Source organism: Asterias amurensis, chromosome 7 (assembly GCF_032118995.1).
Source record: "Asterias amurensis chromosome 7, ASM3211899v1".
Taxonomy (NCBI): domain Eukaryota; kingdom Metazoa; phylum Echinodermata; class Asteroidea; order Forcipulatida; family Asteriidae; genus Asterias; species Asterias amurensis.
The window spans coordinates 21,413,163-21,441,110 of NC_092654.1; the positions used below are offsets into that span (position 1 = coordinate 21,413,163).

At 39.6% G+C, this 27,948-nt stretch overlaps 1 protein-coding gene across 2 annotated transcripts; it reads left to right on the plus strand.

Moving 5' to 3' along the window:
- Positions 1-27,026, plus strand: LOC139939802 (tyrosine-protein phosphatase non-receptor type 23-like). Of its 2 annotated transcripts, none has more exons than XM_071935924.1 (24): positions 1-174; positions 1,181-1,255; positions 1,868-1,995; positions 2,231-2,357; positions 2,889-3,020; positions 4,336-4,551; positions 5,272-5,376; positions 6,122-6,260; positions 7,122-7,302; positions 7,755-7,900; positions 8,321-8,412; positions 9,759-9,966; positions 10,831-10,991; positions 11,569-11,720; positions 11,907-12,103; positions 12,835-15,489; positions 17,727-18,418; positions 18,998-19,094; positions 20,181-20,383; positions 20,827-21,017; positions 21,797-21,901; positions 22,344-22,482; positions 22,786-22,846; positions 25,212-27,026. In XM_071935924.1, the coding sequence occupies exons 1-24, from the start codon at positions 88-90 to the stop codon at positions 25,943-25,945; spliced, it is 7,023 nt and encodes a 2,340-aa protein (XP_071792025.1). In that variant the 5' UTR covers positions 1-87; the 3' UTR covers positions 25,946-27,026. The 2 variants fall into 2 exon arrangements, with proteins under 2 accessions (XP_071792025.1, XP_071792026.1); XM_071935925.1 differs by having other exon boundaries at positions 17,841-18,418.
- Positions 27,027-27,948: the final 922 nt, after the last annotated feature.

Sequence of the window (27,948 nt, forward strand, 5' to 3'; positions counted from 1 at the left end):
AGTTGATGTTGTCCTTTCATGTCATTATGTCGAGTTGGTTTACACAGAATTTCCTCAAAATATCGTCGTGATCAGTGACACTGCAAAATGGAGGCCGTTCCTCGGATGTGTATGCTAAGTTTGGAGTTAAAATGGAGTCTGGAAAAGGTAGAATTTGGTCCGATTCTGAAACAGGTAAGTAAGATAAGATCATTATTGGAATTTTTACACACATATTGCAGTGAATGATAAAGCAGATTATAATTTGTATGTCATGTTATGTATGGTATGTATAATGTATTGTTATATGATATGCTCAGGGAGGTAACTGGTATGATATATTTTGACCCGAGCGATAACTATTCATTTAAATACAGATGTCAATATTTGGTAGGCCTAATTATTATACAACATTTTTACACTACACCTGACAGTGACACAATAAAAAAGGTATTATAATTATGAAGAAGACAAGAATCAACAAATTGTTTAAAAACTCAGGTCTGTAAATTTATGATCTACATCTTTTCCGCTACTTGTATTTGTCAATGCCTGTTCAGCATCTACACAAGGGCTGGGCGCGGCTGCCCACGGTGGATGGTATTACCATGTATACTAAAGAAAAACCCCAATCCTCATCCAAAATTTGATCCTTTCTTTTAAACTACAACAAACAAACAATATCCGGTCAAGAACGAACCCACTGAGTGTGAAGGAAGTTATATGATGAAAGGTTGATGCCTGTGCGTGTGTGCGAGTTTACCCTGTGGTAGCGTAGCACTTGGTTAGCCCACCTTGTTGAGCTGTTTTGATGGCTCTCTTTCAATATTGGTCTTATCACATTCGCCATTGCATTGGTGAGACCCATGTTAAAATAGAGCCATATATAAATAACAGCTCAACAGGCATTTGGTGACGTCAACCGTACATTATTATGCAAACAAGGAAACCTGTCTATATGCCTGCGGCTTTTTCTCAGCACCAACACTTCTCTAAAAAGAAACTAAATATTATGCTTGTAGTTGTACCCATAAGTTTACTATTTATAGTAACCATGGTAACCTTATCATCCACACAAGCTTCAAACATCACTGACCATCATATTAATCTTAATTAACAATAAGAAAGTTATAAATGCTGTAGACTCAACCTAAGATCTGTTTTTAATATATGATATTAAATTTGTCTGTTTTCTTTACAGTACATTCAGAATCACTACATGGAAGACGCTAATAAGTACAATGATGAAATTAAGCAGATTGATCAACTTAGAGTGGTGAGTAATTGATCATAGTATATTAAATAGTTTATGCAGATCTTATATAAATAGCGCTTTATCACAATTAAGAGGGGCATCTCAAAGCACTCAAGTTTTTTTGAATGATCAAAACATGAGCAACTTATTTACCATGTGACAGTTTACAAGGTTTTGTTACGCAATCTGCAGCCATTTATACAAAATACATCGGTCAAGTAAAGCCCGGTTCATACTTCCTGCGAATGCGAATGCAAAGCGAATTTGACGCAACTGCTGCGAATTATTCGTTGCAAATTTGTGACGTCAACATTTGCTTCGCATTCGCATTCGCAGGAAGTATTCCCTGGCTTTAGCGTGGTGATTACTTTCCTCACCTTCCAACTCTAGGACACTGGTTCGAATCACGCCGGGGGCACTATGTGGTCTGTGTTTTCAGTTAGAACTGACTTCAAAGGTTTTTCCCTGGAATAATTCTCTGGGTTAGCCAACTTTTAAAACTGATGTTTCATGTCTTATTTTCTCTCCATTGGGTTATTTCAAGTTAAGTGACTAAGTTCGCTTTTTTGAAAGTCCTTGGCTTCACAACCAGAATAAATGAAATGACATGAAAATTATTGTATCTTCCAACAGAATGCCACAAATGTGACCAGAGACTTCAATGGAATAAGCACCCTGAAGAAATACTACGGCCAACTTCATCTGCTAACAAGTAGATTCCCAGTAACAGATGGTGGGGAAGCTGCACCTGTCTTCACATGGTAAGAATGAGTCCAAGAAAGATAAAATTGTAACAATTGTCGAGAGAAATACATGTAGTTCAATTTTTTAGTGGCCTTGATATTGTGGTAAAAACCCACACGACCGAATGACTATAATTTTGTTTTGCAAGACCAAAATTAAAATGAAAAATAAAATCCCCAAAACTTTTTACTGTCTTTATTTGAAGACTTATCCCTACTGTGTGGGTGTTAACTATTTTTGTTTTTCTGACAGGATCGACACATTTCACGAGGAGCCATTCTCTCACGCAGATGCCACTTTTGACCAAGCTTGCATCTTGTATAATCTTGGAGTCCTCCACTCTATCTTGGGTGCCAAAGAATCACGAGGGACTGAGGAGGTCAGTAGTGCAAGACAACTTCACAATTGGTCCTCTTTTTGACAGGTTCAGGGTTCAAATCCCAGTGTGTTGGTTGTAATCATTGTTTCCTTGAGGGCATTGATCTTGTCCTATTCCACATTTCTTCTAATAGACTGTGCGAGTCTTGTGTGTATTCAAACATTGTGACCCATTAGTGTGCGCGTTTCTCCTTCACAGGTTAAGGCAATGTATGTGAAACCAAAGTGGACCCAAAAATGTTGAATTTGTGTGATACCTGCACTGTCTACTATGAGTTGCTCAGTTGAGATTTGTTTATATGTAGTGAACGTAAAAGTCAGAAGAGAGATTTTTGAGAGACATTGTTTCTCTGGAGACTTTCAAAACAGATCTGAAAGACTACTGTTTACAAGAATACAAGCATACTATGTCTAGTTTCTTAGCAATGCGTTTTCACAATGTTTAATCATTGTACATCTATTTCATCTATTGAGTAATGTATTTTAGAATGTGCTCTTTATAAACCCATTTGATATTATCTGTTAATTTCAGGAGATGAAGGTTGCCTGCACCCATTTCCAGTGTGCAGCCGGCGCCTTTGGTTATCTTAAGGATCACTTTCAGAGTTACATGAGTCCAGACATCTCCTTTGATCTGATGACTATCTACATCAACCTTATGCTGGTAGGACCTCTCTCATAGCTTCACAATTAAGGGAATAAAAGGGTAGCAACAAGTTCTTAAACGGCCGTTTAAAACCTGCAGGGTCGTTGCCGTGTGTTATCGCATGGCCAGGACCCTGCAAGGTTTTAAACGGCAGTTTAAGAACGAGTCACTACTCTTTTATTGCCTTTCATAAATACCTTTTTGGTTAGAAGGCATAATAAAGTAAGAAACTCTGTACAACTTATTCGTTGTCCAACAGCCTTGAGCTCTGTGTACGTACGTTGCACGTTTTCGGATATGTACTCCAGACAGTTTTTGGATATGCATTCGTGCGCGTAGAGTCTTGGTGCAAGACGTTTTTCGTTTTCCTTTCACACACAGCGCGGCCAACTCACCAACGGTGATGCATCGCCCGTAACAAGAAACGCCGCGCATCATAACTAGCGTGTAGTTTCCGAAAACAACCGGTTATAAACAGAGCTCCAGCTGGTTATTATCAACCGTTTAAACACCCCCACGTGACGCGCTATCCACCAATAGGAATAGCGAAACTGTCTGAGGTATTTATGAATATCTCATAACAATTTTGTTAAACTATCTGGGACAGAACACTGATGACCCAGTCATGTTTAAAGGCACTGGACACTATTGGTAAATGTCAAAGACCAGTATTCTTACTTGGTGTATCCCAACAAATGCATAAAATATAACAAATGTGAAAGGTCAGGCCTGCAGTCTTTTATCAGATTCAAATATTTGAGTGAGAAATCACCTCTTTCTAAAAAAGTACATTCTGTCAGCGGAAGCTGTTTCTCACAATGTTTTCTACCATCAACATCTCTTCATTACTCGTTACCAAGCAAGTTTGTATGCTATTAAAATTATTTTGAGTAATTACCAATTAGTGTCCAATGCCATTAAAGCCATTATACACTTTCGGAACAGAAACAAAAATAAAAGTTCACAGATTTACAAATAACTTAGAGGGTTTACAGAAGGTAATGGTGAAAGACTTCCCTTGAAATATTATTCCATGAAATGCTTTACTTTTTGAGAAAACATTAAAACAATTATCAATTCTCGATATCGAGAATTACGGATTTATTTTTAACACATGTCATGACACGGTGAAACGTGCAGAAACAAGGGTGGGTTTTCCCATTATTTTCTCCCGACTCCGATGACCGATTGAGACTAAATTTTCACAGGTTTGTTATTTTATATATAAGTTGAGAGTGGGCCTATGGACAATACTGTTTACCAATGTGTCCAATGGCTTTAAACAGAACACTTGGAGCTCATGAAGGTTTTTTAATTCTTTAAATTGATTCAGGGTCAAGCTCAGGAGTGTCTACTAGAGAAATCAATGCAAGATAATCGCAAGAGTTCCCTGGTATCCCGCATTAGTATGCAGGTTATAGATTACTACCGGCTAGCTTTAAGAGGATTGGAGGACAGTAACATCAGCAGTCTGATGGGATCAAGACGTAGTAAGACATGGAAGAAGACTCTTCAAGTTAAGATCAGCCATTTCCTTAGTGTGGCTTATGTAAGTTTGAATCATTTTCACATATAACAATAATGACTTCTTGTGAAGTCTTACATCCGTCACTCAGTGACGCTCAAGTTGCTTCAACAATCGGTATTTCCCTGTAAGGAGCTTGAAGTATGAGATTTATTCTTTCTGACGTATGTAGCATTAATGGGTAAGTGTCTTGCAAACAGACTCAAGTGTCACGCTGCTGATCAGAAACACCAGAGTTTGAGTCCAGTGGTCTTATCCGCTCAGCCACGGTCTGTGAAGACACTGTGTGTTGAACATTTGTAAGTGAGTGTGTGTGATTTTGAAAGGACCTAGGTATTTACTAAATCTTTCTAACATGAGTATCTGCTCATCATCATAAGATGATGATCATAGCATGATCTGTACTTTTTCAATATTTTTTACATTTTCATGTGCGCCATATATATTTACATAGGTAACTGTGCAATATAAATATATGTCCGTTATTACATTTTTCAATAGAGTGGGACTTAAAACCGGGACGTGCCAACGCTTTACCAACTGAGCTATCTAGCTCTAATGTTGGTCTCCCTATTTTGTCGGGGATGCCAGTCAGAAGCCATTTTTGTTACTGATTTGTTTTATGGAGGCCCTTCAGAGTTCCAGAGCCGAAAAATATATGTTTTCTTTCCATCTGTGCTTGGCTCACTTTTTTTAGAAGACATTTCCTTGTTACTAACAATGGTTTGTATATATTTTTTGCAGACTTATATGAGCAACCAGGCCTTTGAGCAGCAGAAACACGGAGAAAGGGTTTGTTGGCTACAGCAAGCCTCAGACAGACACAACGAAGCCATGAAAATGTCAAAGGTTGGTTCTTACTTTTCTTCATATAAATGAAAGGTCTTAAAGAGACCTTTATCCTACAACTTCATGTTTCTTTTCTAATAAATAATAATAATGGACATTTGTAGTGCGCCAAGTCTTTCAGACAGACACTTCTGGCGCATAACAAAAAACCTCTGCTAATGACGGTACTTGATGTTGATAAAATTCATATTGATTATTTTGAAATATTTTCTTGATATATTTTTTTAAATAGATTATACTTGATATCAATTAGTTTCACTCTGGTTTCATTAGGATTAATTTCTGTACGATTTATTATTTTTATTATGATATATTTAAGATTGATTATCTTAAAGGCAGTGGACACTATTGGTAATTGCCAAAGTCTAGCCTTCACAGTTAGTGTATCTCATTATTATGCATGAAATAACTAACCTGTGAAAATTTGAGCTCAATCGGTCATCGAAGTTGCGAGATAATAATGAAAGAAAAAAAACCTGGTCACACGAACTTGTGTGCGTTTGATGGTTGATTTCGAGACCTCAAATTCTAAATCTGAGGTCTCGAAATCAAATTCGTGGAAAATTACTTCTTTCTTTAAAACTATGGCACTTCAGAGGGAGCCTTTTCTCACAATGTTTTATACCATCAACCTCTCCCCATAACTCGTCACCAAGAAACGTTTTATGCTAATAATTATTTTGAGTAATTACCAATAGTGTCCACTGCCTTTAAGATAGATAACTTTGATTTTGACTATTTTCAGGGAGTGCATGATACTATCCTACAAGCTCTTAACTTCACCAAAGATGTGGTTGTGGGGAAATTTCAGGCTGCCAAGAAAGACAACGAGTTTGTTTATCACGAGGCTGTGCCTGTATTTGAGAATATTCCAGAGATTAAAGGTAACTATAATAATATGAATATGGATAATGTTTTATTGTCACATGTAAAATATAACTGTACAGTGAAATGCATTTTGGTTTTGCGTAATCAAAGCTTTGTGTCGTCTTCACTATGCCATGATGCCATTGAGCGCGAAATTCCCGTTTATAAGAAAATCTGGTTAACAGATTACCAACTAAACTACAATGTATTGGACTGGCGTTGTCACTGGTTTCCTGTTGACTTTTGCTAAGCAAAGTAGTGTTTTTGGCATTTGTAATTAAATAGTTTTATAAAATTTGTCCTGGTGTGAGCAACATTAATCAAAGGAAACTCCACAAATATTGGCTGAAAACAAACGGTATCCATTTAACCTCCCTATTTAAAGTGTAACCCTGTTTCAGCCCCAGAAGTAGGTGGCAATATGCCCCTGGTGGCAGTTGATTTGCGTATAGTGCCCAAGTTAGTGAAATATACCCTCACCGCGAAGTGGCCCTCCGGCCTTGTGATGTAAGGCAATCTCTCTTCCAAGAAAACCCCGAAACAACCTCCAGATTTGGACGCTGCAAAAGATGACTTATAATTTAGTAGAGTTCGACTTGGACCTACAACCTCCGGATTATGACATGTCTTAAAGCCATTGGACACTTTCGGTAAACAGTATTCACCGTGTCATGACATGTGTTTAAAATAAATCCGTAATTCTTGCTATCGAGAATTGATATTGTTTAAATGTTTTCTCGAAAAGTAAAGCATTTCATGGTATAATATGTCAAGAGGAGTCTTTCACCATTACCTTCTGTAAACCCTGTAAATTATTTGTAAATCTGTGAACTTTTTTCTTTAAAGATGATTTATGATTTCTAATGAATATTCTAAAGGTGCATCTCTAGTCAAAGCTCTGTCATTCCAGCCGTATGATGAGAGTATCTCGGGACCAGACATCTTCAAGAAACTGGTCCCGATGGAAGCTCATGAAGCGTCATCGCTATACAGCGAGGAGAAAGCCAAGTTGTTGCGGAGGATTGGGGACGATATGGAGCAAAAGACAAAACACCTGGAGTAAGTCCTGTACTTTTATTAAAGTTCTCCCCATGCACAAACGTGGGTGCTTTGCTGATACCCCCCGAGTTGCGTCCCGACACGCAAACATTTCGGCCAAAATGCACACAAAAAATACAAAAAAAAATTGTTGCCATTTCACAAAAAACATGGAGAGAAAACCAAATAGAATGTTCCAGATTGCACAATAAGGCTTTTGAAACCAAGATAAACACTAAGAAGAAATAATTTCAAAGACCTTGTTTGAATGCAGAGCACTCATCAGGGTGCATTGGCATAGGGCATGTCTTTCAGCAAGTGAAACCATGTCTCTCAAAAAAGTAAAGTGACACGGAATTCCAACAAAAGTTTGACATCAGAGAATCAGATATCCGACTGTGTGGAGAAGGGATATAGTTTTTTGTAAAGTTTAACATTGCTTATAAATATGAATGTTGATTGAATTCCTGCAGACAGTTCATGGCATCTTTGCAACTGGACCAGCTAAAGCTGAACGCATCGGAAGAACCAGAGAGACTACCACAAGCCTTACTAGAAGTGTGTGCTGCCCTCAGTGTCAAGAATGACCCAATTAAAAAGCTTGTTAGCTGCATGCAAGGTTTGTAAAGAAACAAGAACTGTTGGAAAGAGATGAATTTTTTATTAAAAATAACTAGTTCTTATATAGCGCAAATGCCCTGGTCATTGGGCCAATAACATTATTTTAATCTTTCTCAGCTCCCTTGGGAGTATACAGCCTTGGGCTGCCATGGCTCAGCAAGGCTTTTTCAAACACAATATCAACCTCTACCCTCACAGCTACCCATTTATAACCCTGCGTGAAAAGAAACAATTATAGTAAAGCAACTTGCTCAAGGACACAAGTGTCACGACTGGGATTCGAACCCACACTCTGATGACTTCACCACCAGACTTTGAATTTGATGCTCTAAACCTGCTTGGAGACCTTCAATCTAAAAAAGTTGATTTATGAAAGAAGGGTTTTTTGGAACGATTTGATTTCCTCCTATCTTGACAGAGTTATCGAATGTTGTTCTTGACGTTGATTGCGACGTCAAAGAAACCCAAGAGCTCCTTGATGAAGAGGACAAACAAGACGCTGATTTCCAGGTATGTTTACGTCTTCATTTTGGTTTATATTCATTTATTACACACCCGACAGAACAATTTGTGCCAGGAAAAGAGATGATATATTAAGTTTTTGATGCAGGAGGAAAACCCCAAATAGGGAAACCCTTGCAATCTTGGACTCAAAACCCAAAACACACTCTGCAGATCAGAAACACCAGAGCTTGAGTCCGATGCTCTTAGCCACTAGGCCACGACATGCCAAAATAAGCAGGATCCAAGTCATAGGCTGTACATGTGACATGGTATTTTGGCTGGTAACCTATAGTATGCATAATTTTGGTGAGCACACTTCTTTTTGTGCTTAAGCAGCTCTATGAATTTGGTTCCCGTCTAAAATGTTTTATTTTATAATATTGGGAAAAAAAAGACAGTCACATGCCTTGTCCTGCTTCATACATGTATATGCAGGTTTTCAAGGTCTAGATTTGTTGTGTCTGTTTTCATTCGTTTGTTTTTGGTTTTACTGCGTCTTGACACCCAGCAGGGTGGATATGTGCGCATTACAAGTCTTCAGCCTTTACTGTTATTACTATTATTATTCTTATTATTATGGGTGGCACGGTTGGCTCGTGCGTAAAGCGCTCGCCTCTCACCAAGGTGACTCCGGTTCGATTCACGGTCGGGCCATATGTGAGTTGAGTTGTGCGTTGGTTCTCTGCTGTGCCACGAGGGTTTTCCAGACTATCCGGTGTCCTCCCTCAGGAAAAGATCAAACACTTTCGATCTTGGCTGTGCTCCGTGGTCATAATGGGTTGATGTGGCTGGCAGCTGAATGCGCCCTTGCATGCCTGCTTCTCAAACACGTTGTAGCCGCGTCCTTCACATTTCAGCTCTAGCTGCGAGTAAGGACGAATAATAATAATAATAATATCGAAGTCTTATATTATAGCGCACGTATCTACCAAACAAGGTACTCAAGGCGCTGAGTATATACAAACTTTCAGAAAGATAGGTTATTGCAGTGATGGATTCGGAGACCCAATTATATAGCACTCATAGGGGTTTACAAGGTGCTACGGCGCATTAAGCAGCCACAACCAGGAACACCGGGGCGAACCCCTTCTCTTTTTGATAAGTGCACTGGGTTCTTTAACATGCGTTACACAACACATGGAACCATTGGCTTTACGTCCCATCCGAAGGACGAAGCAATGGTAAAGTGTCTTGATTAAGGACACAAGTGTCACGGCTGGGGATTCGAACCCAGACTCTGCTGATAGATCAGAAACACTATAGTTTGAATTCGGTGCTCTTAATCACTCGGCCACGACACTTCCACGATTAGCCCCCAAATTATTATTCTTATTCTTATTATTATATGACAGAAACAATTTGGAAAGCAACCGAGCAGCAGTAAGGTAATGACTGAGATCCAACATGAGTTTGGTAAATACAAGGAAGGACACAGCAAGGCAAGCAAGTCCAATGAGGAGCTACATAAAGCTATGGAGGTCCATATTGGGAATATACGTGTACTGGCTGGACCACTGGAAGAGATTCAAGCAGCGCTACCATCACTCAAGAATTCTATCAGTAAGAATTCACACTTTTATTTCTATTACTTGGACAACCTTTATTGCCATTGGACACTTTCGGTTAACAGTATTGTCCAAGGCCCACACTTTGTGTATCACAACTTATATATAAAATAACAAACCTGTGTGAAGATTTAGGCTCAATTGGTCATCGTAGTTGGAAGAAAATAACGGAAAAACCGACCCTTGTTTCCGCACGCGTCCCCGTGTCATGACATGTGTCTAAAATAAATCTGTAGTTCTCGATATCGAGAACTGATATTGTTTTAATGTTTTCTCAAAAAGTAAAGCAATTTATGGAACAATACTTCAAGAGAAGTCTTTCACCATTACCTTCTGTAAACCCTTTAAGTTATTTGTTAATCTGTGAACTTTAAATTTGTTTTCTGTTCAGAAAGTGTGAATGTTGTCGTCTCAGTGCTCTTAGCTTGTTAATTGCAATTTTAATACTCGTGGTAATCAAAGGTCGTTAAGTGAAACAAGTGTGTAAGTTTGAACAATTTAATCCAAACCCACAAGAAAATGTTTTTTCATAGAAACTGTGAATGTTTCGTTTTTGCCAACAATTAATTTGGAGACCTCTCTAGTTCAACAAACTCCATTTACCAGGAGCCCAAAATTGTGCAGAAAGTAAGCAATTTTATGAGATCCATACAAACTGTGTTATTTAACTTTTAGTCTTGAGCTGACAATGCACAGTCAAAGCTTTCAAGATACAAATTGTAGATCGAAAATGGCCTTGCCTTTTTAAAGGTGAAATTTGAGGGCTGTTAGTTACACATGTTGAAGGACTGGCAGCAATAACAACCCCCCTCTCCCCCATCTCAACCAAATTAATTGTTGACTTCATGTCCGCACACAGCTCCTGAAGATAAAGAAGCAGAGTCCAAACTGATCATGCTCCTTAACAAAGTGGAGGAAATGAAGAACCAACGAGTAACCCTGGAGGCTCAGCTGAGGGAACAGCTGCGCAAGGATGACATCACTAGCAGGATTGTGACTACAGAGGGCGCTAACTTAAAGGTTGTTTGTCCAACCATAACAACATATTAACATACTCCCGTCCTATCGGAAGTTCTTTTTTTAATGCTTTACAAGCTCACTTCTATCAAGATCAAATACATGTTATTTGTAAATTTGAATTAGAGCTGCAAATCTCTCAAAGACGCTGCTCTGTGTAAACAAATTACAGTCCATTGCAAAGCTAAGAATTTTTAAGTTTGGAATTTGTGTTAAAAAAAACCCACCTAATTTGTTTTCCTTTTTTCTTGTTAATGAACTCTGCTCACTTCCTCTGTGGTGTAACTAAAACTTATGTGGCAACCCTTCATTTTCCAATTTGGCATCTTTATGTTATTTAATGACCTCCCTTTCGACATCCAAACATTTTCAAGAAGAGACTCCAGATCACATGTACTCTAGAGCATTTTCTGTACCCTTTTTTTTTTACATACATTCGTTGTCAAAATGCCTTCTAACTAATTGTTGCATCGATACCTGTGCGGTATAAATTGTTTTGATTGATTGATTGATTGATTGATTGATTGATTGATTGATTGATTTTCAGTCTCATTTGTTTATCATGTGGTTTGTTTTGTAGGAGATGTTTGGAGATGAGCTACAGAAGCACAATGATCATGTCACGTACATTGAGCAGAATCTTGCAGCTCAAGAAAACATCCTGAAGGCGTTGACTGAAGCCAATGCTGCTTATGCTGATACTAGAAAAATGACTGCTGAACTCACAAAGAAGTAAGATTTCATATACAGGAAAGAAACAAATTTGTAATAAGAAACCCAAATCTATTATAAGCCCGTTTTGAGGAATAATCAAGTTCTATCTAAAAAAAGATATTTTCGAATCAGTGAGCTTCCAGATTAAAGCTATGAGTGTTGTCCAAAATAGTTACAAAACCTGTATTTTGTCTTTAAAAACAGACGTGGAGACAGGATAGATGAGTTGATAACCTCTTGTACGGTTTACGACGACCTCTTAGCCAAGTCTCACAAGGGAATTGATTTCTATAAGAAGCTTCAGATTGGAGTGCAGAAACTCCTCCAAAGAACCCAAGCCGTGGTCCAGAAAAATCAGGAAGAACGAATCAATAAGATGGAGAGGTTGAAACCCAAACCAGGTAGGGCTAGCAAAATGATAAATCAGTGGATGGTTCATCTACATTGTAATTTATTTTCAGTAGTTTATTTATGAATGTGTGTAATTATTTCGTGAATTGCATGTGTATGCAAAGACATTTTCCTCTACGGTAGGACCTTCAAAGATGAAATTGAGTTACATTGAATAGATAACAGCTACAGTGGTACAAATTTAATGACAATGACAATGAGACAGTAATGATGACAACAATGACAACGTGGCAATACAATGAGACAGTAAAAATGACAATGAGACGGTAACAATAAGACAATGGGACAATTACATGAGACACTGGCAATGACAATCAATGAGACAATGACTATGGGACAATCACAATATGACAATGAGACATTGGCCAGGAGGATGACACAGTATTTTGTTTCCATGTAGGGGCTCAACTGAGACAAAGAGAATTTAAAAATGACTTCTTACAAATACCGTATGATTTGCATACTAGTTTGAAGTCTTCAATTCCTTGAAGAAAAGGAATAGCTTGGATGAATGGGTTGCAATACTATAAAGGCTACTCTAATTGTTAACATTTAATACAGGCCAATACCTTGCAATGTGTATCTGGTAAAAAATGAACTCTTTTAGGCCACTGTGATAAAGCACTTCATGAACAGCGTTATTAAATGGGCAGACAATAATTGTTTAGTAATAAACCACGAGGCATTAGATCTTTTTATTTGTTTCAATCAAACCCCACAGTTCCTACAAGACCCACGGCACCAAAGCCACTATCTGCCGTTGATCCAACACCCGCTGGACCAAGGCTATCAGACTTCTGGAAACCCAAGTCAGCCAAGGCAGGAGTAGGTGACATTCCTCCATCAGCCATGATGTCTGGTCCAGGATCCCTGGAACGCCATTCAAGTTTTGGAGGAGCTCCGACAGCAGCAGTTCCTCCTCAAGGAGTGGCGAGACATTCAAGTTTTGACTCTGCCCCTTCATCATTGGGCAATCAAGGACTGCCGGGACAGCCTGCTAGGTTTGGACAGCTTGGAGGCGACTCGGTTCAGCCAGGAGGTTATGACCAATCTAGAATGCACTCAGTATCTCCATCTGCACCGATGCAGCAACCTGGTGGCCTATCACAGCCCCAACAGCCTATGATGTCACAGCCATCCAGCCTATCACAGCAGCAACCGATGATGTCACAGCCAGGCAGCCACTCCCAGCAGCAGCCCATGATGTCACAACAACAGCAGCCCATGATGTCACAACCTGGCATCCAGTCACAACAACAGCAGCCCATGATGTCACAACCTGGCAACCAATTGCAACAGCAACCCTCTCAGACACCGATGGCCTCGCAGCCTGATGTCCAGCAACGCATAATATCCCAGCAGAGCCAGCAGCCAGTGATGCCCAATAGCAGACCTCAAATGCCGCCACCTATGGTTCCGCAGACTGTCAATCAGCCTCAGGCTCAACAGTCAAACCCAAATCTCTATCACCCTCAGCTGATGCAGGCCATGCATTCACAACAACAACAACAACAGACATACACAGAAGCCAGCTCAAATTCACATCAAAATATCCCTCAACCTTCGGTTCCTCCATCTATCAATGCCTCAAGTACCCTCCAACCTCATAGTAGCTTTCAAACCATTGGCATGCAGGCACAGCCCCATGCATCAACAGCCATGGTCAGCAGTATCACTGCCCCCATCTCATCGCCAATCACTAAAATACAGGGCCATCAAGTGCCCCAACAAGGACATCAGGTGCCTCCACAAGGCCACCAGGTACCTCCACCACAAGGCCATCAGGTGGCTCCACCACAAAGCCATCAGGTGGCTCCACAGCACCAGGTGCCTCCACAGGGTCACCAGGTACCTCTACAAGGCCACCAGGTTCCTCCACAGGGCCATCAGGTACCTCCACAGGGCCACCAGGTGCCTCCACAAGTCCACCAGGTACCGCCTCAAGGCCACCAGGTGCCTCCACAAGGACATCAGGTGCCTACACAGGGCCAACAAGTACCTCCACCACAAGGCCACCAGGTGCCTCCACAAGGCCACCAGGTGCCTCAACAGGGCAACCAGGCACCTCCACCACAAGGCCACCAGGTGCCTCCACAAGGCCACCAGGTGCCTCAACAGGGCAACCAGGCACCTCCACCACAAGGCCACCAGGTGCCTCCTCAAGGCCACCAGGTGCCTCAACAGGGCCACCAGGTACCTCAACCACAAGGCCACCAGGTACCTCCACAAGGACACCAGGTACCTTCACAAGTCCATCAGCAACAGTTTGGGACATCTCAGCCTGTCCCCCGATCCCAGCCTCCTGAGATCCCACAAGCCAATACTTACTCTCAGCAGCCAAATATCCCACCACAAGGTAGTCCCTCGCATTTGCCCTATATGGTGCAGCAACCTCAGCAGCCCATACAACCTTCAGGACAACCTCAGCCTCGACATCCCATGGGGCCTCAGCAGCACACATCGGGTCCTATAAATTTTCAGCAAGGTGGAGTGCCACAACCTAGTATGCCAAGGTTTCAGAATCAACCACCAAACCCCCAGGTCAATCGAACACCCACCGCAAGTCCTCAACACAGGCCGGTACAAGCTTACCCACAACCTGGAGCTCCTGGCCAACCAAGTCCTCATCAAGTGGGACAGCCACAGTATGGTCAAGTCAAACCCAACCAGCAGACACCAACAGCTAGTCCACAGCATAGGCCTACTCAACCAGGACAAAGCTTCACTCAAGGATCTCAGCAACCTGGATTTAGACAGGCAGTTCCCCAGCATCAAACCCATCATCAACAGCAACCTTTCAATCAAGCTAGATATGAAACGCCCAGTTCTCAAGGGAGCCCAGTCAGACAAACTCCCCAAAACGTTCCTCAAGGTCAAGCTCAACAGGGGTCCTACATGCAAGGTCAACCACAACACCAAGCTTTCCCTGGACAGGCTCACCCTCCTCGCAATCAACTAGCCACCTACAACACTGGGGGAATGCAACCAGTCAACATGGGACAACAGGCAGGTTACGCGGGACAACCTCCCAACTCAGCTGGACAGTCCGGTCAACAATCAACAATGGGGCAACCTCCAAGGATGGTACAGCCACCACCTCCCCAAGGCCAGCTCTACCATCAGGCTGGAGGACAGGCCTGGCCTCAGACCCAACCAGGATCAATACCACAGCAACCAAACTCAAATCAACAGCAGCAACCAGCTTCTTCAGGACACCCACTTCAACAGCCGTACATACCACAATCGCAGCCTCAGCAAGGTAGTCAGTTTCCAGCAGGTCCTGCAAATCAGTTACCACCTCAAAGATTCAGCCAGACCAATCAGGCAATGCCGCAGCCTGGTATGAACCAATCAAGTCAAAGGATTACACCTGCAGGTAAGAATCAACCTTTTAATAACAATATAAATAGTAATGAACAGTTGTTATATAGTGCACAATTACAATGAAGTCTCAAAGCGCTTTTTGAAAGGGAAAGAGTGACAACAAGAACTGTTGAAAATTTACTGAAAATACAGAAAGAAGTACAACATACATAAACTGTTCTAGGGAGGAGCTTTCTTTTACAGTAGAAGGGAGTGAATTCCAGAGTTCAGGAGATGCTACCTGAAAAGCCCTTTGCCCATGTCAGCCATTCCATTGTGACTCGCGTGACAATCTCACTGGTTTTTCAACTTTTGAAAGATCTATACTCCAAAATATAAAACGTGGCTCTCATGTAACTCAATTTATATAAACTTAGTAAAGAGCCCTATAATAAAAAATAAAAAACGAACACAAATTGTGTAGGTATCATGTTTTTATAGGTGTTCCAAAAATGTGACTCGCGTGACTGCCAAAAAATGAAAGGTCTTGTATCCCTGTATGCCGTTGGCCATTCGTGAGAACTCAGAGAAACTTTTTAGTCCCGGATCACTTTTTTTTTAAGTACAAGAGAAGCACTATACTTACCAATAAAAAGTACAAAATAAAAACTTTTAAAAAAATTGAAAATTTGTTAAATGCAACGTGACTCGCGTGACAGAAGTTTGTGACTCGCGTGACAAGTGAGAAAATATACAATAGATAAACAGGATACTGCATAACAAGAATAATTTATTTCATTCAGAACACTTAGAACTTGAAGTTGAATCTTTTTATCAAAGGAAGAAACACCTGAAGCAACATTTAAAGGAAAATTAAGAATCTGAAGAGGCTTTGACTTAAACATGGTAATGTTGGGACGGTTCTGAAAAGAATTGGTGGTTCAACAACACTGTCTGGTCGAAACGTAGAGTTGTGAAACCACCAGTTCTTTTCAGAACCACTCAAACTCATAGAGAGAACCCTTACTAGAAATTATTATATTGTTTTGTGATTGGGGGAACGACTTTTTTCTCACTACGCTTGGCAGAGTAGGTTGATAAGAAACAACCAATTTTGGTGTCAAGTTCTAATGGCATTAGACTGTGTTAGGCTGAGTACATGTACATCTGTTAAGTAATTTCTTTATTGATGCCCCCCTCCAAATCTAACTTAAGAATACTGTCTTAAAATACACAGTTTCATCAAATATTTTTGTTCGTTCTTGTTTTAAGTTTATCATTCCTTGTATTATTTAAATTATGCAGATGTGAATACATTGTACAGTGCAGTATGCAGTGTACACATGGTACATGTAGTTCAACATGATCTGCTGACAGTGTGCCAAGTCATAATTGTACACTGTAATAATTCCTTTTTCTAACATAAATTTATAAATTCAGGGGCATAGTAGTATGTTCCAGTGGGCTGGGGTGCTTTTTTAACATTCCATGTAGACATCATCCCCAGAATAATTTGGTAGCTTTTGCCAACCATGTGCATTAAGTGCATTTGCCGTGACTCGCGTGACAAACTCGAGGGTGTTTTTTTTAAAAAGTAGAATGCCTAGGTAAAAAAAAACTAATAAATTCTTGAAAGACCCTTTGAAAAGACCACTATTATGAGAGAGAAGAAAAAAAATGTTGAGGGTCTATAACAGAAAAAATACTATAATCATTTTTTTTGTGACTCGCGTGACAGTAAAACGAGGGTAAAAATTAACTCCCATTTTTCAAAAGTCAATAGTTCAAAAAGGTATATTTAATTTTGGCTGTCCTTACTAATGACTCTTTGTTGTTTATACATAATGATTAAATCTGAACACCTATTGTTTCATGTTTTTTTTTTCAAAACCTGAATTTCAAGGATTTTTCAGACTTCAGTGTACACTTTTTACCCTTTACTCCCAAGGCTGTCACAAAAACAATAAAGAATATTTTTATAAAGTCTTTTTAGAAATAGAAGCACTAGGTGTTCTTGTTTCAAAATAAATGTAAAAACTTCACTGATAACCATTTTGATTTTTTTACTATGAAGCGCAAATACCATGGAATGGCTGATATGCTTTGGTGGTGGCGGCTGGAAAAGCGAGTGAGGAGATTTTACGAGCCAGACTAAGGTTTCAAGTAGGGCAATAGTCACGGATAGATTTGTTGAGATATTAAGGGGCTATACCATGTTTGCATTTGAATATCGTTACTAAGAGTTTGAAAACTATTCTCTGGTTAACCTTTGACACTTGTATTTAATCAAAGAATTTTATACCCCTGTAGTGAACCCAGCTGTGCAACCCAGAATGAATCAACCAAATCAAAACATCCCAGATTTGAGACAAAATCAAGGACATCCAATGCATCCAACTCGAATTGCTTCTGTTCCTTATCCAGGAGGCCCTCCGAACCAGCCATTCCAACAGACATCACAGCCCCCTCTGAACCAGGTACAGCAGGTGAACAAAGCGTTGAAGGAGGAGCAGGGACGCTTGCCCCAGCCCTCATTGCAACCAGTCAAGATAGAACCTAGCGCCTGTGATCTTCTCTCGACGAGCCCTGACAATGAGCAGAAATCTCTTGGGCAGCCGCTCGTACCAGAAACACAACCCTCCGATACAGCGTCCGAGGAGGGGGACCTCTCTGAGACCCAACCCGCTGCACAGCCCCAGTCAGCCAGTGAGGCAGCACTTTCTGGTATTTTCATACAATCTGGAACTCCAGGAGATCCTGGTAAACCATCGGACTCTCCAGATGCAATCTCCCGTTCCGCGGTTACCCCTCCCATCAGCAAACCAGCGACACCAGAGGGATACTCAGTCGCAACACGCCCCTTCCCAAAGATCAAAGATCCGTATGATGACAAGCCAACGCTGGAGAAGTTTATTGAGGAGGTTGAGAGGTTTGAGAAGCATGTTGATGGTCTTGGAAAGCAGATGCTGAGTGGACCAATAGTATTAGATGGACTGTGGAAGGTTAGTATCAAAAAATTTGATAAAGCCTGTCACACAAAAACTTGCTCAGCAAAGAGAAATCTTGCTTAGCAGAGAATGGTTACCAGCCAAAATTCCATCAAGTTTACCATTTTACTTTGTGTTACATTGTTTGTAATGGTGCTCTTCTCAAATTTGCTGAGCAGTATTTTCTGCTAAACAGAAAATATGAAATTGGGCCAAGATTAAATATTCAAGCATAGTGGTTTCAAGAGTTCTAAAAGTGTTCCAAGGCCATACTGCAGGTTATAAATAACATTTTACAGTTGACTCCTGGATAAAATTCATAATTACACCTGCAACCACACATTTCCAGGCCTGGTTGAAAAAGTACCTGTTTTCATAAAATATTGAATCAAGGTGATATTCAGCTTCTCCATTTCACTCGGGTAGTAATTCTTTTCACATTCCTTTAATCATTTGGCTCCTATTTTCAGAACTTTTTGTGAGCAATGACTCTCGCCACTGTGACACACTATGCAAACTACGTCTTCTGTCAGTTAAATGCTTGTAAAATTGTTTCAACAAGTTAAGGATTTGCGTCATTATTTCAATTCTTAGGAATTAACTGAGGCTCAAGACCGGGATACCAGGCAATACTCCATCGCTGTGGCACGGTGTTATTCCACCAAGAACCGGTACCCAGACTCCATGCCATGTAAGAAACAACACTAATCTTACATTACCCTTAAAGGCAGTGGACACTATTGATAATTACTCAAAATAATTATTAGCATAAAACCTTTTTCTTGGTGACGAGTAATGGGGAGAGGTTGATGGTATAAAACATTGTGGGAAACAGCTCCCTCTGAAGTGCCGTTGTTTTTCGAGAAAGAAGTAATTTTCCACAAAGTTGATTTCGAGACCTCAGATTTAGAACTTGAGGTCTCGAAATCAACCATCTAAACACACACAACTTCGTGTGACAAAGTTGTTTTTTTCTTTTATTAATATCTTGCAAGTTTGATGACCGTTTCAACTCAAATTTTCACAGGTTTGTTATTTTATGCATATGTTGAGACACACCAACTGTGATGTTAGTCTTTTACAATTACCAATAGTGTCCAGTGTCTTTAACAATCCCTAACGCCTTCAAAATGCAAGTGTGTTGTTTGGTTCCTGTGCAACTGAGGACTGAAAAAATGAACTAACCATGCTTTATTCATGCTATACCATTGTAATAAGAGTCCAACAGTTTGGATGTTGAGCTAGTCATAAAGTTCACAGTGAACCTAAATCCAACATCATGGTATTGAACCAAAACAAAATGTTTTTCATAAGAGATGTTAAATTTGCATAAAGGGATAAAGAATACTAATTTTGGTTTTTACCCATATACAGCGATGTGTGTAAGCACTGTGTACTCAGTACTTTCCCCGAGTCCTGTGAAAAAATATCACAGGCATGTTACTCGGGTGGAATTCAAACCCACGACCCTTGCAATTCTAGAGCAGTGTCTTACCAACGAGACTTTTGAGGTTGCCCGGTAGCGAGAGGCAGTTCGAATCCTATGTTTTGGCAGCAGGTACCGCAGTGATGTAAAGCGATGTGAATTTTGCATTATAAAGAATATTAATATTGGTTTTTACCCAAATGTATCTCGTTGATTGTTATTGACACTTTTGAGTTCATAATGTATAAAACACTTACAGTGCAGCCTTCACACTGAAAGAGTTAATAATATTTGCTGTAAGGTTTTTAGATTCTATTCCGATATTCATTGCATGTTGTTGTTGTTTTATAGATGATCATAACAGAGTGAAGTTACATACAGGAAAAGACGATTACATCAATGCAAGCTTCATCAATGATCTATCTCCTGCGTCACCGCCATTCATTGCGACTCAAGCTCCGTTGCCAACCACTTATAACGACTTCTGGCTCATGGTCTATGAGCAACAGGTGTCTCTGATTGCTATGCTGGTTTCTCAGGCACCCACCGCTAAGGTGAGTGCAATAACAATAGTTCAATATGGGAAGTGATTCATGTTTGAATCGTTTCTCAGATTTCTTAAGGTTCATGTTCTTTCACAAATGCTATGGCCAGAGATGCGGTTGGTATTTGCTTTCACCTCGCTATATTGATGGATTTGATGCTCTTGTGAGAATACTGTGACTCGTGACAATTTTTCGCAATAAGTGGACACTGTTTTCAGCTGAAACTTTTGCATGTGGTTTATGTTCAAACTTTTTGCTAAATTTGCCTATAAATTTGAATTTTGTTGATAAAAGCCAAACGATGACCCTACGTTTAAAAGGTGAGGAGAAGTCTAAGATTTTTATCAATGTGAATTGAAAGGCAGGGTTCCAAAGAATGCTTTAAAAATAGGCGTAAGTCTTAGCAGTTTATATCCAACTGATATTTTCTTGATCTATTTGCCACTTTACAGAGTAAAGCTGAATTCAATCAGTACTGGCCAGAAGACCGCGGTCAAGTAAAGACGTACGGATCCATGTTAATCAGTATGCAGAGCCAACGATCCACGGACTATCACACCGAGAGAACATTTCATCTGATTCATAAGGAAACCAGACAGGAGAGAACAGTCTTTCAGCTGCAGTTTACTTCCTGGCCAGAGTTGTAAGTTTGAAGTTTGGTGTATTGGGGCCGTAAGAGAGAATATTGCCAGAAAGATTTTCACAAAGTTTTTGAATTATAAGACCCATTGATGTAACACGTTGTAAGGGTTAAGACTGTGCTTGGAGGGCACATTTAGCAGCTACTGCCAGAAACATCAGGACAAACCCTTTCTGTTAGTGATAAGTGGAACAGGTTTCTTTTATGTACATTACATAACACACAGAACCAGCAGCTTTACGTTCCATCCAAACAACAAAACAATGTGTGCTTTGTATAACACACATGACACACGACTTCCCATCCGAAGCACGAAGCAACAATTGTTATGCCTTGCTTAAGAACACAAGTGTCAAGATTGGGACTCAAACCCACACTCTGCCGATCAAAGACACCAGAGCTTGAGTCCGGTGGCAGGCCTTGAACTTCGCTCTTGAAGGGGCACAGCGATTTCGCCCTAGTAAGGGGCATTTCTTTAAGGACAAACTTTATTTGTATTGGAACTTTGCAAAGGCCCCACATCAAAAGCATAGGGCACCACAGCAATTGATGTGGGTGCCGTGGGTTATTCCGAGGCCTGCGGTGGGGGTAGACCTCTCATCCACGACACACCATCTGTAATGACTACCATTTATATGCTTCGACTCCCAACGAGTGAGAGAGACCCGAGTCACAGCCACAAAAAGATCCTAGAATGATGTGCATTCACTGTTACATCATAGCTCCAAAGATGGTGTGTTTGATTCTTATAATGATTTATATTTATGTTTTTATTAAACTAGCGGTGTGCCAAATAAACCAACTGATGTTTTACAGTTCATAAGTGAAGTGAATAGTTACTACAAGCAGCAGAGAAGTCCAAGCACTCCTATTGTTGTACACTGCAAGTAAGTACAAGAAGTGGCTAGAAAAGTTTAGTGTGATACTTTCGTGTGAACCAAATGTTTTTTGTATTCGGCAGCCATTTTAAAAGTGTACAGTTTTTTTTTGAGACGCCCTTGTACAGTCTTTTGTCCTTATAGCAAGATCACTGGGACTGGTCAAATTATCTCTGTAAAACGGGAATATTGCTATATGATTTGGTTTTACCCTTACACCGAAGTCTGTAAGCACCGTTTACTCAGTACTTCCTAAAGTTCTGTTGAGTGACTTGTCAAAATATTTTTATTTTTAATTTTTTTATTTTTTTAGCATTAATATTATAGGGGTTGTGCTGTATAGTTTATTGTGTTAAATTGGCTATCTACATGTATGGCTCGTTGATCCATTAAAAGACTGTACAATTTTGCCCCACTTCATCACAACAAAGAATTTTTTGTTTTGTTTCAGTTCTGGTGTTGGGCGAACGGGGAGCTTCTGTCTGATTTACTCGGCTGTCCAAGAGATCATGTGTGCAGGAGGAGTTGTTGATATTCCAAGACAGGTCAAGACATTGAGACAACAGAGAAGAGGGATGGTAGCTGAGAAGGTAAATTATCTTCTAAATCCTCAAAATCAAATTCTGAGGTCTCAAAATCAAAGTCAAATATTTTAGTGAGAAAAAAACTCTTTCTCGGAAACGTTACTTCAGAGGGAGTGGTTTCTCACTATTTTTTTATGCTATCAACATCTCTCCATTGATCGCTAACAAGTAAGTTTTTATGCTAACAATTAGTTTGTGCGATTACCAGTAGTATCCAGTGACTTTAAATCTTTAATTGAGATACAGAAAGATTATGTAGTTTGATTTAAACCACTAATATATTATTTGATTCCTCCCCTTTTTATTTAGGAGCAACTCAAGTTTTCGTACATAGCAGTCATGTGCTTCGCTCAGCAGGTTCTTTCAAAACGTAAGTCAAACAAGATTTTTTGTTTACATGATTCTTGTATAAAAAAAAAAGAAAAGCCTCAGAAGCGGAGTTAATTACAGAAGCTCAGAAGCCTGAGAAAAATTTAACCTGAAGACTTAACAGTAGATAAATGTATTCCTTGATGAACACCTTGGGTTCTTTAATATTCACTTCTTACTAGCCATATTGAGCTAGATTTGATCAATTTTGGGGACCCAATTTCATAGAGCTGCTTTTATCATAAAATGGAGCTAATGAAAATTATGCTTGCCAATAAGGTTACCGGGCAAAATACCATTCCACTTTTTTTGTACAATTTGTGTCTGGTATCCTGATCATTTGTGCTCAGCAGAAAATATTTAAGCCATAACTGCTGCTTCAGCAGCTAAATGAATGTGGGCCCTGGTGCACTAGACTTGATTCAAGTCCCGTTTTGGAAATGCAGAGCATTACAAAACTGACTTGCTCAGTCAAAAATGAATGCACAATGTTTGTGTGTATCATTATATTCTTACTTTTAAAATATCTTCCAACCATATTCATTTCATAACAAACATTTTCAACAAACATTTATAGCCAAAATGGCCAATCTAAGCATTGTGTCCCTTTAAGTGGTCACATTCAAAACAAAAAATACTTGTTCATGTTTTATCCATTGATTGGATGAGGACTGAGTGTTTGAGGAAGCATTTCTGGAATATTGCAGTAATTCAAAATTAAAGCTCGCCACTCACATAAAGACCTCTGTAGTTTAATGATTTATAACCAGTTCTGTATCATACAATGTACCATTACTCAACTATAATTTGTTTGCAGAGGTACATGAAGTATTAATGTAATATTTGTTCAAGTGCTACGGGCTCAGTGCAAAATTTATGCTGTGAGTTATGCTTTCTTATTTATTCATAGCTGCAATTGAACTAACGATGTCAAACTTTGATTCAGCTCTCAAATATTTTGATTTGCATGAAACATTTACATCTAATTAGTTTTAGGAGCCCACTGGCCGAAAGTTGTTTGGTTAAAAAAATACTAAAAATCCTGCTCTCTGAATTATAAGCATCTAGTACTTTAACTGTCCAACTGAAAAAGTAGAGACTTTGGAATGACAAAATTTCTTTGGATGACTGAACTTGTACGTCACATTTATTGCGATTGATTATTGTGTAAACTTTTTGTTATCCCAACCTTTTCTTCCTTTTGTTTGTTTTGTAGTCAGCTCTTAACAAGGTACTGTTTGTGCAATGTCGTCAGTCGTAGCCAATCATACTTGGTCAGATAGATTCATGCATTGTTTACTATCCCATATGGCATACAGAGGGAGCTGTTTGGAAAATGCTCTCATAACTTTTCTGTTTCCAAATGTATCGCACTGATGAGAACATCTTGACTAACTCCTTGTATACACAATGCATAAAACAGTTCAAAGTCTCCCTTCATCAAAAGGGGGCAGACTATATGCCCCCCCCCCCCCCACCTTCATTACGGTTACAATGATGTAGGTCAAAAAGCAAGGTGGTGGTATTCTGATGAAAGTCTAGAAGTTGGGATTGTCTAGAAATTGGATGAGGGTCGGTCCAGAGTGTTGTTTTAACTCAAAAAATTTATAGGATAGTTTACCACTTCTTTCTGTAAATGTAAACAGATGTCCATGTACATGTATGTACGCTAAAAGAAGGATCAAGATCAATACGTACAGAAAACGTTTGTTTCAGATGTTATTATTGTCTTGTGTTACCTTCCGCTCCTTTGAATTTCTAGAGGAAAACCTGGCTAAATAGTTCTGTTAAGTTGCTGTTATTATGGTCATAGGATCTGCATTCTAATCTGACTTAATAAATGAAAATGCCATTTTGTGAAGACTTTTTATTTTATTTCTTGTCGCTGAATGAAACTGTTTTTTTAAGCAAGTTTAGCTTGAATTAGAATGAGTAACATTTTGTGTTGTGTATTTGTGCTAGATGCATGAAGAGAATTATGTTAATGTGCACCTTCCATAACTGTGTTTGAGGAATTCTCACATGGCCATTGTTGCACACTAGAGGGCCACGATACTTGTTAATTCAGCACTTACACTTTGTCAATCAATGCCATCATTGTGTGTGTCATAGTATAAACAAGTTGTCTAATGTGAAGAAGAGTAAGTGGTTTTGAGGTCGTTGCAGGTTTCAGTCATCCTGAGAAATGATGAGCTTCTAAAAAGAAACAGTACATTAAAAAAGGTTTAAAAACCAGTCCACCGACTCCTTTCAAATATTAAAGCGTATTTTTGTAAAGACTAGACAAGTTGCAAGTCCAGGCAGTGTGGAGGATGTATGATATGAACTTGTTTGCAATTTACTTTATTTACCTCAATTTACTGCAGGAGGTATATCTACCAAGCCCTCAATGACCTCACCCCATGTCGACCAGAAACACCCTCAGCGACTGACCTCATTTGATGCCATCATGGGCGTCGACTCAGTCACTAGTCTCCAGACAAGGATCTCCAAAATGTCTGTCAGGAGTGTGAGTCTAGAGTCGGTGCCTGCGGTGGAGGCTATCTCCCAAGACGACCTCATAAACCCCGGGTCATTGTCGCCCGTTGGCGACGAGGAGGTACTACCTCATGGAGGTGATGAGGCTGATGGTGACCCAGCTCTAGAGGTATTTAATAATATGACCTCTCCACCAACAACTCAAACAGACACAACAAACGGACTCAACCTAAACCTTTCAGATACCGAGCAGACTTCATCCAATGTTGCCATGGTGACACAAGCCCCGCCCTCTCTAGTGGAGTTCACTAAATCCAATCTGACTGATTTTAGTGTGAACGCCCAGCACTTCATCCCGGATGTAGTGGAGTCGAGTCAGCAAGAAGGCGGGGAACCAAACCAGGGGTCTGAGAGCACCGATGGGTCCTTGCCTTCAATCTTAGCCGACCTTACACCACAGAACTTCAGCATTAAAGGAATGAGTAAACAGCGGGTCTCCAAAGCAGACTTTTACAGCAAGAAAAGCAGTATAGGAGCGGGGAGTTCAGAAGCTGACCCCCTAAGCTCACTAGATCCTCTATGGACGATAAAAAACAAAGAGGACACGGAAAGTGCTCCCTAGCTGATAATGTTTTGAAATATTTTATGATGAGGAAGGTTCTTATGTAATTATTATTTATACCCAGGACAGATAAAACATGTTAGTTGTGATTGCACTGCAGCTTGTATTAAAAAAGACTATATAGCTTGCATTCACAAATTTATAAAAGTGTTCTTTTGCTCTCACGAAATATACACATTTTATAGTTAATTATTGCTATTACTGTGCCTTCAAGATGCGTGTGTATCTGTCTTGATCAACACTGTAAGGCCAAGTCCGAAATGGCGACGTCGGCCACAGCTACGGCTAGATCAGCCACAGCTACGGCTAGATCAGCCACAGCTATGGCTAGATCAGCCACAGCTACGGCTAGATCGCACACACCTGCCTCTTCTTGAACACTTGCAGATGCACTGATCCAGCCAAAGTTGTTGTTTCGGACAAGCCTAAGCTTAGACCAACTCATCACCTGAATAAGATGTATTTGTTCTGTAAACTTTGTTGTAAAAGCATTAAGCAATGTTACACTCGCCAGCAATCTGTTGTCTGTATCAACCTGTATGTGCAGTCGTTAATTGGAGACTAATTGTTTAATGTTTAATTTTTTACACATGAAATTTATGTATCATTTTGGGGGCTAAAACTTCACTTTAACAGTGAAACATTTTGCTGAAGCGTTCACAAAGTATGAATTTTATAGGAATCTCACGATATGTACAGATTGGATTATTAATCTTGGAGCAAAGTTGAGTATATTATTTGCAGTCGTAGAATTAAAACAAAATATGGAAAATTAATATGTTCAGAAATTGATTTGACCTCACCGGACATTTCTTTGGAAAACTAAGTTTGTTTTAACTCTTTTCATTGACATTCATCGTATTATTCCGATCGACCATTTATTTCAGATATCTGATTGAGCCTAAATTAAAGCATGTGTTCTGTACATAAACACATTTTTCTACGTCATGTGTAAATATTCATCGCATATTCAAATCAATAAACTGTAATTGTGATCAAACCCTGCAATACCCCATATAAGCAGTTATGGCATGAGAATCTACTGCAACATTTAGTGACTTTCTACAATTCTACCATAACTCCCTCAAAATAATGCCATTGTGATTGAACTTTTTCCCCAGGTAACAGTTCTCCCAAGGACGGCAAGAGTTAGTGTTATTGTGTCTCAAGTTTTTATAATCATTTCTTGTATGGATCTTAAAGGCAGTGGACACTATTGGTAATTACTCAAAATAATTATTCGCATAAAACCTTGGTAGTGAGCTGGAGAGAGGTTGGTAGTATAAAAGAAAGAGAAACAACTCCCTCTGAAGTAACATAGTTTTCGACAAAGAAGCAATTTCCCACGAGCTTGATTTTGAGACCTCAGATTTAGAATTCGAGGTCTCGAAATCAAGCATCTGAAAACACACAACTTCGTGTGACAAGGGTGTTTTTTCTTTCATTATCTCGCAACTTCGACGACCAGAGCTCAAATGTTCACAGGCTTGTTATTTTATGCATGTTGAGATACACCAAGTGAGAAAACTGGTCTTTAACAATTACCAATAGTGTCCACTGTCTTTAAGGCATTAAATACAAATTTAAAGAAACTGACATGTTTGCCTTGCTTTGTACTTGGTAATAAGGAATATTAATACAGCACTGGTAACCTTTTTAAGACGACATAGTGACACATACATTGGCTATCACTGGTGCTCTGTAAAAAATAGTGTAAAAGAACAGGAAAAAAAAGATGTTTATGAAGTCCGTGTTGAGTTGGACTGGAAAGATGAAGAAAGTTATGTTTTGGATGTTCACTTCACACTGTCATGTATATGTGTTAACTAAAACTCTACTTTTAAACGCTTGTTCTCAACTTGTAAGTGCACTCTCATTGTCTTGCAGTTGTAAATGCATGTACTCGTGTTGTATGTACTCGTGTTCAAATTTCATTTGAACTCATTTTAAAATTACTCAATGGAAATGATGAGCTTGTATGCGCAGTGAGGGCGCCCTACTGC

Coding starts and splice junctions, on each gene's coding strand:
- LOC139939802 (XM_071935924.1), top strand. CDS start 88: ATGGAGGCCGTTCCTCGGATGTGTATGCTAAGTTTGGAGTTAAAATGG. Junction 175..1,180: donor TTGGTCCGATTCTGAAACAG/GTAAGTAAGATA, acceptor TTTTCTTTACAG/TACATTCAGAATCACTACAT. Junction 5,377..6,121: donor AAGCCATGAAAATGTCAAAG/GTTGGTTCTTAC, acceptor GACTATTTTCAG/GGAGTGCATGATACTATCCT.